At 49.5% G+C, this 12,966-nt stretch overlaps 1 protein-coding gene across 1 annotated transcript; it reads right to left on the bottom strand.

Moving 5' to 3' along the window:
• Positions 1-856: 856 nt before the first annotated feature.
• CCDC43 (coiled-coil domain containing 43) lies at positions 857-12,965 on the bottom strand. The gene is made up of 5 exons (XM_066981864.1): positions 12,654-12,965; positions 6,993-7,080; positions 4,836-4,971; positions 4,090-4,148; positions 857-2,367 (listed from the first exon to the last, which is right to left on the bottom strand). Exons 1-5 carry the CDS (start codon positions 12,843-12,845, stop codon positions 2,180-2,182), a joined length of 663 nt encoding a protein of 220 aa, XP_066837965.1. The 5' UTR covers positions 12,846-12,965; the 3' UTR covers positions 857-2,179.
• Position 12,966: the final 1 nt, after the last annotated feature.

Below are 12,966 nucleotides of genomic sequence, written 5' to 3'. Positions count from 1 at the left end.
CATACAACCGGCTGTTTCATGCGTATGATTTCATGTGCATGTGTTTTGATGGGTGACGTGCCGCTCAGTTTTTTGTTCTTTGAAAGGCCGGACTAAGCCAGTGACAAGTAGGGTAACATGGGCTGTTTTCTCTTGACCTTTCTAAGCAAAGGTCTCCAAAAAAAAAAAAAAAAAAGACGTAGCAGGCTCTGGTGTACCAGTGGCTATACAGATGGGCAGCTCCAGGCCTCAGCTTTCTGTCCACATCTAAGTAAAGGTTCAGTAGCAAGTTGCAGAGTTTGTCTTGCCCAGTTTTGGAACATGAGAAAAGGGACTTGTACCACCTGCAGGCTGCTGCCAGACCAGCTGAGGTGCAAGTGGAAGCATTAACACACACACTGAACCGACAGCTGCCCAAAACCTTCCTGTGGGAAGAGCTCCAGGACCAAGGAAAAAGCGAGAACCAGCCAACAATGCTGGGGTCAGAGCACCCCATTCCCCCACTAACCCCCCACCCCACTGCAGCACTGCACACTGGTGGCAGCTGCAGGGAAACGATGACCCTGCAGCGGGGCTCCTCTGCAGCGCTTGAGGCTGGGAGAACCCGGCCCTGAGGCAGCGCTGCTCCTGTACAACCCAGCCAGGCTGCAGGAGAGGAGAAGGGAGGCACTACAGCCGTGGGCAGAGAGCTGCGAACGAGAAGAACAGCACCGTGACAGCAACAGATCAGCCCTCTGAAACACTGCTGTTGGGCAAGAGTAAGGGAGGTTGCAGGACTTGGGATAAACCCGCCAGAGAGCAGGCCCCACGCCACTACACCGCACCCCTGGTCGCCCCAGCCGCTGACCCCGGCGCTCACAAAGACGCAGAGACGAGCTCAGCTTCTTGGCCAGCCGGCTTTATTATTCAAGTCCAAAGATAAAGCAGTTAGATACTCACACTTGCAAAATAGTTAAATAGGATGCATTACCCTTTAATCAGACTGGTGCTGAAAGCAGGAGATAGGGACAGTTACCACCGACAGGTCAGGAGCTGCCTGTTGCCAAAAGCAAACCTTGCAAGTGAACGCAGTGGCCAGAACACGAAGCAGCACAGGGGTGAGGCACGCCGCTTCCGCGCCCCTGGAAGCACTGCAGGTCTTCCTGCACACACCAATGAGAGTGTACAGGAGGTGGTGTCCTCCTTACCAGAGGCAGGTGACCCTGTCACGAAGGCGGCTGGAAATGGCAGGTAACGAGCCCTTATGCGGCAAGAGAAGCCTTCAACCCCTACACACAGCTCCTGAGCGAAGCTGGACCCGGGGAGTGTGACCTGCTGGTAAAGCCAGCGCATCCAAATCGCTTACAGCCGCAGCTGCTCAGCGCTGAGCCTGCATTAAAGCATTTGCCCTGGCAGCTATTGTAGAAATAACAGTCGATGTTCACCCACATGAAACATCGGGGAGCACCATTTTCCAGCTACCAGCATTAAATCTCAGAACAGCACAAGGACTTGACCCATTAGCTACTGCTCTAGCTGATACTCAGATCACTGTGGCATTTCCCTTACCAAGAGCCTGTGGGTGAAGCAGTCTCATAGCTGGAACTCATATATATTTCATACGATTTCCTTTCTCTTGCTGCAGAACAGCACTTGCCCTTGCTGAGGTCAGATCCAAACCCTGCTCCCTCAGCCAGAATGAAGACATAGCATTGTTCTTGGCAGCATAAATAAACGTATTTGCAAATACATTTTTCAGGCTAGTGTAAATTCACATTCACCCTGTAGCAGCATGTCCTTAATTACATGTCAGAAAGGGGCTTTGCTCTGTTCTCAAGTCATACAATGCTGATGCTGCAAATCCTAGGCCAGCACGAGGATGCAGCCAGTTTGGAAGCCCTTTCCTACATCTCATTTTGCTTTGCTTTAAGTAGTTAGAAGTAAAATTGATCAATTTGAAACACAGACAATCACTTCACCGTTCTTTGGTACAGACATTGGCCACAATAACCGACTGGGACACTTGACACCACAAGCACATGGCACAATTTGAGTTTAAGAGGTGCTTGAAATTTCTTTTTTGCTAGGTTAAAAAAAAAAAGAGGAAATGCTTCCAGAGAACCAGTCACCAGCCACGTGCCCAGAATTTCTGCAGCTTTTTAAACACACACCATATTCTTAATTGATTTTATCCCTTGAGAGTCCAACTAGAAAACCCCAGCTATCGCTTCCGCTCTCCTTTTTGTGTCCTTTTCTTCTCCTTTTCCTTCCGCTCCTGCTTGGCTAGCTTATCCTTCTCTCGCTGGAGTTTATCTTGCTCTTTTTTCTTCTGGAACTCATCTCGCAGCAGCTCCCGTTCCAGCTTGCGGGCATTCAAGACATCCTCCACATTGGTGTTTCGGAACAGCGCTGGTAGCGAGTTAAGGGCAAACAACATGCTCTGTCTGAACATGCACAGTTCGTCTTTTCAGCGGTATTTTGGGGCTGTAAACCAGACGCCGTTTTTAGCACATGGGTTGCTTTGTTTTATCTCCCCCTTTACCTAGAACCGCACCTCCCATCCCGAGGGACGGCGGTCAGGGCCGAGGGGTGTCTGCTGTCACAGCGCAGCCCCGCGGCACAGGAAAAGGCAGCGGCTGCATCAGCTCTGTTCTGCTTCGCCCCCAGTTCCTGTGCTCTCCTGCTTCTTGCTGATGGCTGCACCTTGCAGAATCCCTGCCTCGTTGGGAGCAGGGCAGAGTTCTGCCTTGGGAAGCTCAGCCTTGATTCACCTAAGACAGATCTCAGCTGCTCACTTCTCACCCAAGGGCTCTGCAGAGAAAAGAAACCCTGCACGCCAGCAGCCAGCAACTCTACAGAAAGTGCTGTGCAAAGAAAAGGAACATTTCTGACTCCCAGTTCTGCTTTCTCACCAAGCAGGTAAGGAATCTGGGAATGCAAAGTGAGGAATGGAAAAACGAAAAGGAAACTCTGCTTGTTTTTCCAAACAGAAAAGTCACGTAGCTTAAATCTGTGCTTCCTAGAAAATGGAAAAATCAAGTTCTTTCCTAGAAAATGCAAGTTCAAAACCAAGCCTGCAGGTTCTTTAGACTGATTTGAAAAAAAAAAAGTGAAACCTCTACAAACCAGAAGTAGAAAAATAATGCATTTCATAAAGCTTCCTTGAGTGGCTTCGCTACAGCTGTATGTATGTGTATGTTTATACATGTATGTGTGCACATATAGCTGCGTCCACTGTGATTACAGCTGACATCCCAGGCACAGAGCTGTCAGCCAGCAGGTGCAACACATCCCGCTAGCTCTGTAACCGTCAAGCCAAAGGAAATGGCACCGCACGGACAGACCCAGGCAGCGCAGCTCTACCCGTCCTGCTCGCCATGGAGGAAGGCTGCAGACACGGGCACAGATGAGACGCCGAGGACTGCCACAGCCTCAGGTCCTCTCTCCTGCAGGAACTAATGGTAAGCCCTTTGGGAACAGCATTTGAAAGAGCAAGCGGGCGTCTCCTTTTCTGTCTCTTCCTCCTAACTATCAGCAATTTAGGGACAAGAATAATTTAAATATTTCACATTTTAATTCTGTGCTGTGATAAAACCTGCTTCCAACTTAAACTTACCAGCTGGTGAGTTCAAGGAATGTCCCAAATTATTGCGTTGAGAAAAATATGAGATAGTTTGGCCCTTGTTCACCAACGAAGTTCAACTGCACCATGCCCTCAGGCATTTCTCAGTAGTCTTGTTTCTATTTCACTTTTATTAGTTCCTGATATGATCTGCCTATCTGGACACCACTTAGCATTAAACTAATGTTAGGAGAATTATCTTTATCAGTAGCACGTTCTGTGAAGCTTCAGAGAGGACAGGAGAGAAAAGGAAGGGATAAAGGAGAGAAAAGAAAATGACAGGATCAGTCTTAGCTGTGCACACAAGGCAGTGGGGGGAGAGCAGAAAAGCAGATAACCTTTAACTTCATTACGAGTGAGGTGAGGTCACATGAAAAAAAATAATCACCAGCTTAAATGGTGGCCCTAAAGAAACAGTGAGCATCAACATTGATTAAAAAAGGACAAGAAACTCACACAGATGCTGCCTTCCTTCCAAAAAGCCCAAGTCATTGAGAATCAAAGGATACATTTCTCTGATCCAATATTTACTGCTGTCCCAACAGATCCATCCTGTTCATCGTCGCCAGTGAGAGAGTTAAGGAAATACGGACATCAGTAACAAACTTGTGCCTCTATACAGTCACACTCAGGTCAAAATACATCAAATAGCAATTTTACCAAGCCAGGAGGAAGAAGCTAAAAACTAATGTTGATGATCAAGGACAAGACAAGCATAAAGCCCGACGTTTAACTCCCCTCCACTGCTCAAATGCCAGGTAAGATCCGCTCTTATTCAACTTTCTCTTCAAGGAAGAACTTGTTCTTCAGCACTACAAAGAGCTAACTTGAAGCTCTCCCACTCTACCTATACTCTCTCTGAAGAGGATCTTTTCAGCAGATTTCTTGCCAGAAAGCCAGAGAGAAATTCAATACATTACCTACCATGCACATGCTGGGAGCAGCTTCACCCATCTTCTGCAACGCACCTAGAGTGGACAAACCTTACCCAGCCAAGCCGTGTTGGTGGGAGTGTGAAAATGGTGGAGAACCACACTCAAAGAAGTGTCTGCACACATGGCACTCCACAAACTAAGAGATTCCATGCTTTTTCCCATGGAAGCTACTTCACTAGGAAAAAAGAAGACTGACAAGTTCCTCCAATTCTTCCACTAGACACTGCAAAGCTAGAAAGGCATTTCAGGAGATTTTTTTTTTTTTAAATAAGCATCGTCCTTCCAGGCACTTCATCTTGACTGGGTCAGGAAAAGGATATTCCTCCTCATCCGTCACGTTGGCATACTGGGCCAGGAGGGCAGCTTTCCTTTGCTTCTCTTCCTGGGAGATCTCCTTTGGCTTCACGACAATCTTGGCCTGCTTCTCCATCATGCTGGCAATGGCTTGGATCTCATCTGGCAAGAAGAGTCAGAGCATCAGTCAGTCCCTGCAGATGCAGGCCACCAAGACCCAGCTGCTCCCTCCTGCACCTCCCGCCTGTGCCTCCGCAGGCCCCCAAGGGCCTCATCCTGCCACCGGGGCCAAGCACGCCGCCCTCCTGCTGCTGACCTAAAGGCAAAGCCACCTGGCCGAGGCGATGGGAGCAGCGGCTCCTCGTGGCAAGGAGGAGCTCACCTGAGCACGCAGCACTGCCCAGGCGCTGTTCTCCCCGGAGTAAGGGAAGCTTCACGATTCAACTCTTAAATCAATAAAACCATTAGCTGGTGAAAATCCATTTCACCCCAAACTGCACTCTCTTCTGGTGAAAAGAGGCTAAGTATGTTTATTTAGCTATGTAGTTAAAATCATGTTATATAGAAATTCTGGAAAAAAAAGTTACTAATCAGTTCAATACTCTTTTTTCACCTAGGAAAATGAACAGTTGATTAACTTTTTAATATCACGGTGTCCATTATTTTAAAATGACATTTATTTTTGGCATTTGTTTGTTTGTTAATAACTTACAATTTTATTTCCAATGTAGAAAGGCTGCTACACACTGCCAGCTTCACAAGGCCAGGCTTCCATACGGGTTAGCTTTTGTGCTCAATTTAAAAGCTGGAAGATACACTCCAGGATTTTAATTTCACACACTTCATTCTTCCACAAGAGCTAACACCTCATATGTATTTTGCTACCTTCTTTTTGTGACAGGTAAGAAAATCCCTGGTTTACTGTGAGGAACCAATGGTACGAGCTGCAGGAGTCCAGCAGTAACTTCAGCAATTCCACTCAATTGTCCACAAAAGAGGGATTTGTTTTTCTAATACAAAGAATAACAGAACATTTTCCTGGCCTCTGCAAAAGATAGGCCAAGGACAGAGTACTTCCATGAATTTTCAGGGAAAGACACTTGACTGCGGTGTGCTTCAGCAGTTAAGTGAAACCCCAAGATTTAGACGACAGAAGCGCTGCTTAAACGCAGCCCTCAAGACAAGGGCTCACTGGGGAGAGCTATTTCTAGAACAACATCAGAGATAATGTTCCGTCTGCACCAGAACTGACAAAAAAAAATGCAAAGCAACCAAAAAAACAGATTTAGCCCAAGGGGATGTTACACTGTCACCTACGCAGGCCGGCAGTTAGGTCCGTACAGTTGGAAGACCCCTAACTGAACCATGCAGTGTGCTTAAACCTGCAAAACCTTTCAGTGTGACTTCCTTGTGCTCCAGAGCTCTGCTCAGTGACCAGAATATGCCTCCCCCAGCCGACAAGAACAAGAGGTCTTCACTCCAGAGCCAGCAGCTGAAGACAAGGGATGGATTCAGAGAGGGCAGAAAGGAGCAGCGGGACTATACACATTATTGGGAAAGTAGCAGCATTAGTACAGCAGCAGCCCGACAGAGCTTCCCCCCTGCAAGCGTTCAGGGAAAAAAAAAAGGACAGTTTTAAGAGAAGATTTTGAAAGAGGAAAATAAGGATGCTTTCCTGATGCCTGCTGGGGTGAGCAGCAGCACAAGGGGCTGCACAGCTCTCCGTAGGTGCAGCTGTAGTAGTGTAAAACTACTCACTTCCCAAATGAGCACAAACTGAAGCAGCATATGCATTTTATACCATAACTGCACCTACCGTCAGAGCCCTAGCTGCCATCACTACATCATTCGCATTTAACGGAGATTAAGCCCTTGTTTTTTTTGCAAAAGGAAATTTAAAAAATCCTGCAGAAAAACAAACAACTTTTTCCTCTGCAGGATTCTGAGCCCAAAGAGCAGCAGAATGCTAGTGACAGCCAGAAGTGAAACTGCTCAACCTCATTTCGTGTTTCAAGACAAAACAGTAAATAAGCAGCCATGGCAATGAGAAGTGAGCCAGATCTGCACACATATTAGCAGCACTGGTTTTAGCTCCTAACAGGACAGACACACAGTTCTCATCTTAGTAAAGCCCTGCAAAGTACTCATACCACGTGGAAAGACACACGGAGCAGCGACACTACCTTCTTTTTTCTCTTTGGCGTCAACAATCTGAGATTCAGACCACTTCTCGACTACTTCCCTGCATACATCGTTTAAGAGATCTTCTTCCTAGTGAGGGGAAAAGAGACTCAGTCTTGGAGCAAAGTTGGTCTGCTTTAAACAAGCACGAATCAGATATAAGTAGTACCAGCTGCAAAGAACCTGAACACCCGGCAATAAGCTCAAGCGATACAGCTTTTCACATGGACCCTACTCAATAAACGCACGCGTAGGACTTCTGTTAACCCAGGGCAGCAGGACAAGGCAAGTCACGAGATGCACTCACTTGTTGACACAGCTCAGGGCGAGAGCTACGCACGGCTACCCAAGCACAAGCACCACGCCGGGAGATGCCGCATCATCACCGCGCGTTGCTTTTCTACCAGGTACGGCCCTCACAAACGCTGGTCTCACAGCTGCAGGCTCACTAGGCACAACAGCCCTACCATCACCGAAGAAAGGCGAGCAGGCTGCCATAACTCTAGCCAGCTACTGAGCAGCATCGTATCTCCTCCTGAGCCAGGCTGCAGAGAAGCTAGTCAAAGACCACCTCCTCACCGACCCTAATGAACGAGACTGGAGACAGGATGGGTTGGAACGGAACCCACTCTGGTGGTATTGATAGACAATATCCTCCCACCAGCAACTAAAGGACCGATATTGGCAGCCCCTTGACCTGCCTGGAGCATTAAACATGACAGAGAGGCGACAGTGGAATGCACTTGGTCATTGCAAAGGAAAACCTGAAGCCGTGGGGAGAAAGGAAGCACGCCTGAGCAGCAGCAGGGAGCTGTTCCCACCACCAGGTCCTTCACACGCTGCTCCGCCACCACTGACGCTCTCCCCACTGTCCACCTGTGGCTTCTCAGGGGTCTCGCCAGCAGCGTAACACAAGCACCAGCAGCAGACACACCGCTCCAGCTACAGCCAGGAGCGCTTGACTGGGAACATGTACCTGTATAGCATGCGGAAGGTTTCAAGGTTTTGGGTTTTTTTTTTTTTTTTTTTTTTTTTGCTTTTGCTAATTAACACTAAATCACCCAACAGCAAATCTGCCCACAGCTTAGGAAAAAACAGCTGCTGAGGGTTTGAGGGGCTTGAGAAGGGTTAATACCAAACGGAAACTAGCTGGCCAGGACACAGGCAGCTGGGACTGAGCCATTCCCTCCCTGGTACCTTGGCAGGGCTGCTGAGCACATCGCAGGCGTTAACGTCCAGCTAAGTCCAGGCCTGCAGCTTCTTGCAGTCTTCCTACCCTCCTTCGGAAGCAGTGCTACATTTAGACAGGGTCAAATTAGGCACCAAAGCAGTGGTGGCCTCTTCCTAGACTACTTCTACCACCCATGACCACTGCTTACCCTGCCTATGCCAAAAGCTAGCTCTAAATACTTGCAGAAAGCTTGATAACCTCTGCCTAGAAACGAATATCTTATAAAGGTGCATAATAACCTGGCCTCAGCTGTCCCTTTCCCCATCTTCCCCAGCTTGGCATGCAGTAACTGGCATTTGAAAGCCAACACACAAAACCCCTGCACACAGGCTTCCCGCCAAACAGGTAACAAGTTCACAGTTCTCATCTCGAAAACTTGGGCAACAGGTACCTAAAAAACACCTCCAAGTTCCAGGATAGTCGCTGAAAACATCACTCATCCAGCAGAGCAAAGCTCACCTGCGTGGGGGACAGCAAAGAAGCTGAGTTTTCCACAGCCATGGGACAGACAATCTACAGAAACACATAAATCTCTTCACCTTTTGCTGCAATACTAATACAGAGTAACTCAGAGTGAAGTCCTCCCACCCTTAGTCTACAACAGCTAAGCAAAAAATTCTGCACGTAACAGAGATGGCAGGAGAGCACCACGCAGTAATACCGTTACACAAATCTGCTGAGCACCGAGATCACGAGCACAGCACATGAACAAGGAACAAAGACCCTGGCTTAGGGAGGAGATGCTACAAGAAGTATGCAGGATACTTGGGGCTGTGAGGTTGAGGTGATGTGCAAACACAGAAATAGCAGAAGGATGAAGGGTTTGTGATTCACACCAACATTTTAAGTAGACAACTTGCCTTGAGTAAATCCAGAGGATGGGATGATGCCCAATCTGCTAAGATCAAGCGTAAGAACCTACAGACCCCATTCACATTGGGAGATTCTGCTCTGAGATCCTCACAGGCACACATGCCAGATGAGCAGACCGCACCAAGGATGATGTGCATAGAAACACAATGTGACAGTCTCCAGTCCTCAGAGAAAAAAACAGAGTCGTGAAAAGATAACAAGCATCAACAAGGTTCAAAGACATGAAGGATTTGAAGCGCTAGAAACATTCACAGTAAGAGGATCCTCCGTGATGGATGGGCTACCCCAAGCACTGGGAACACGAGTCCACTGAAATCAAGGCTGGCAAAATGGACAGCAACTTTATATTAAAGCAGGAAAGAAGGATGGGAAAGATATATTCCCCATCTGCCTGCTTTCAGTGTGCAGGAAGATGAAAATCAGGTAAGTGATGACAAAGGAATAGCAGTAAGTAGGAAGGAAAACGAAGTGCAGAAGACTAATAATGATGGCAGATACCTGTGCCTTCTTATGAGGATTTGAGCAATAAGAGCAAACCAAGTATTTGTATACCAGCGTAGCCTACATGGGGAGAAGAACACAAAGATGAGCCATTTCAGATATCCCTGAAACATGATAAAGAAATAGCTCAGCCTCAGAGCTGGAGCGTCTTCATATTCCAAAAGGAAGAAATGAAAGACCAAGATGACAGCGTGCAAATGGACATGAATGGAGCAACAGAAAAGAAACATGATGGGACAGCCCAGCTGAAACCTTTACAGAAGGAAGCAGAGAGAAGTTCTGCCACATAGTGCAGGGCGTTTGCTATTATAACCTTTCTGTCTTACCGCAGTCTGGATAAAGACCTCTACCAGCACCGATTTCTGGGTCTGTGGGAGACTCACCTCCCATGTATACAGCTGAAGAACAAATGCTACTGGTACTGGTGGAGCTCAGATAGCTGTGGACATAACATATTTCATCTAATATTCTCTAAACAAGAAATTATGTTATCTTAGAGGTCAGTAAATACAGAGGAAAAAATAACTATGGAAGATATACATGGACTGAGTGATCCAGAGTCTGTTTGGCATAAGGAGGAGAACAGAACAGAAATTGATCTGAAACGAGCAAGTTTGAATAAACTCAGAGAACTAATGTATGAGAGACCGAGGAACCCGAACATGAGGTCCAGAGGCTGCTCAAGATGTATTTTAGTGATGACTGTCAAAAACAAATGAAGAGACGACCTGGAATTTGTACACAGAACATAGAGAAAACAATTGTAAAGAAAGGCCCCAAATTAACCAAATGAAAGAGTGTCTCAAAAATCAATAAAGAAATAAGCATGGAGTCTAACAAATAAAGAAAAGACGCACTGACTAGAAGAAATATAAAGAATGTCACAGGGTTCAAGAGGCAAAAATACATTTTACAAGAGTAGATAATCAAACTGACCTGGAACTTGCAAATGAAGCATAAGTCAATTGCAAGAGAGTCAACCCTGACTCAAAAGAGAAAACAGAAGAAATGGGATTGTCATGAATGAAAGGCAGCCTAGAACTAGATGCACATGAAAACCGCACACTAGTCTTCAAAAACCGCACTGGTGCCAGTGCAAGAGAAGGGTACCTCAGCAATAAAGAGAAAACAGGAAATATCAGAGCATACTGCAGCCAGCTGCAGGGCAAGGGAAGGGCAATGAGCTACGTACCTCCGAGGTTCAGAAAGAGCACGCAGACCGAAACACAAGGCCCACCCCAGCTGCAAGTCTGCAACCAGCACGGTCAGGCTTCAGACACAGGCTCTGCCTTTGGCGATGAGAAGAAGCAGTCTGGTGATTACAGGCAAGGCAATTAACCTCAGTTACAGACAAGGCTTTAGAACAGCATTTCCAAAGACGTTTCACTCTGCCCCTAGCTCCAGAGGAGTTAGTGTTTGCTCCTCCTATTAGTCTAGGCACATGGCTACGCTGACATTGTTAAACTTCTTTTAGAAACTCATGGCTGGTGCCCCACCAGGGTGGGGAAGTGATAACAGAACACAGTAAAGAGCCACACTGAATTTTTGGAAAACTGATTCAAAATGGCATGCAGCCAGCTAACAGAGGGAATTAAAGTTACCCATGTTAACAAAAAGTGCTAACCCCTTTGGGTTTTATGCTCTTACACAGACAGTCTGGGAGGAAACCAGTGACAGCACCTGAGCAGACCGTTACTTAATACAAGCGTGCACTTACTACTGAACACTTTATACTACTGAATATCCATTTATGCAAAGTCCTGAAACACAGCTGATATACAAGTCTTACAGCCCCCAAAAGAGCTGACCATTGGGAAGAAACTCTTGTGAACTCTCCTAACGCTTTCCTGGCAGAGCAGGCAGGCACTGCCCATCACTGGAGGCTCCAGGCTCCGGCCAGGCGAGGCTGGCAGCACCTTCAGTCTCTCCCAGTCACTAACTCCAGCTCCAGTTGGATCCCAGGGACTGATTCCTGTACGACCGTGCTGTACTGGGAGAAATGAGACCTGTTTAAGGAACGATAACCGCTTAGCACAGCTGTTGCATAGCTGCCGAGAGGGTCTGCTGTTGAACACCACCTCCAAAGCCATGCCCTGCGCCCCTGGGAGCCGCCAGCTCGCAGCCCAAGCCTCGCACCCTCTGCTCCCCGGCAAGCTGCCGGGCCCCGCAGGAGCTGCAGCTCTTGGCCAGCCTTGGAGCTGGCACCACGGTGTGAAGGAGGTACGGAATATCTGAGTTGGAAGGGCCATAGAATCACAGAAACATTAAGGTTGGAAAACGCCTCCAAGACCATCTGGTCCAACCATCCCCCTACCACCCATGTCACCCACTAACCCATGTCCCCAAGCACCACGTCCAACATTTCCTTGAACACCCCACGGGATGGTGACTGCACCACCTCCATGGGCAACCCGTCCCAGTGCCTGATCGCTCTGAGAAGAAATGTCTTCTCATTTCCAACCTAAACCTCCCCTGGTGCAACTTGAGGCTGCTCCCTCTAGTCCCATCGCTAGCTATCTGCCAGGTGCCACCAGGATCATGAAGCCCAACTCCTGGCTCCGCACAGCGCTACCTAAAGATCAGACTGCACATCTGAGACCCTTGTCCAAACACCTGACCTCCGGCAGGCTCGGTGCCGTGACCACGTCCCATGGGAGCCTGTCCCAGCGCCCGACCACCCCTGGGTGCAGAACCTTTCCCTAGCACCGCCCCGACCTTCCCCTGGCCCAGCTCCGTGCCGTCCCCTCGGGTCCCGTCGCTGTCCCCCGGCAGAGCTCAGCGCCTGCCCCTCCGCTCCCCGCGTGAGGAGGCTGAAAGCCGCCACGAGGCCTCCCCAAGCCCGGAACCCCCCCAACCCTCCCCTCACGTTTCGCCCTCGGGACCCTTCCCCGCGCCGCAGACCGCCGGCCTCCCGCTGCGGCACCGGAGCCGCGCTCGGCCCCGCGCTCGGCCCCGCGCTCGGCCCGCCCCGGCCGCCCGCCACCCACGGAGCCCGGCCCGGGCTCCCCAACCTGGTGGGGGGGTGCCCCGGGCCCTCCCCTCGGTCCCCGGCCCTCACCAGGCAGGCGGCCAGCACCCCGCGCAGCGCCTCCAGCCGCTCCTCGTCGCCCTCCTCCTCGCGGAGCAGCCCCGCGATGTAGGCGCCGTACACGGCGCGGTCGAGCCCCAGCGCCTCCAGCCGCGCCGCCAGCCACGGCTCGAACCCGCCGCCGCCGCCCCCCGCCGCCGCCGCCGCGCTGGGCGCCGCCATTTCGCAGCGCCGCCGCTACCGGCTGCGCGTGCGCGAGGGGCCACGCGGGGCTGCACCGGGACCGGCACCGGGACCGCACCGGGACCGGCACCGGGCTGGGCTGAGCCTTGCAGCACGGGAT

Source organism: Anser cygnoides, chromosome 22 (genome assembly GCF_040182565.1).
Source record: "Anser cygnoides isolate HZ-2024a breed goose chromosome 22, Taihu_goose_T2T_genome, whole genome shotgun sequence".
Classification (NCBI taxonomy): domain Eukaryota; kingdom Metazoa; phylum Chordata; class Aves; order Anseriformes; family Anatidae; genus Anser; species Anser cygnoides.
Note: the sequence above shows the minus strand (reverse complement) of the source record. Positions and strands in the feature narration are given on the sequence as shown.

Coding starts and splice junctions, on each gene's coding strand:
- CCDC43 (XM_066981864.1), bottom strand. CDS start 12,845: ATGGCGGCGCCCAGCGCGGCGGCGGCGGCGGGGGGCGGCGGCGGCGGG. Junction 4,972..6,992: donor CGCCAAAGAGAAAAAAGAAG/GTAGTGTCGCTG, acceptor TCTTCTTGCCAG/ATGAGATCCAAGCCATTGCC. Junction 2,368..4,089: donor AAATATTGGATCAGAGAAAT/GTATCCTTTGAT, acceptor ACTCGCTACCAG/CGCTGTTCCGAAACACCAAT.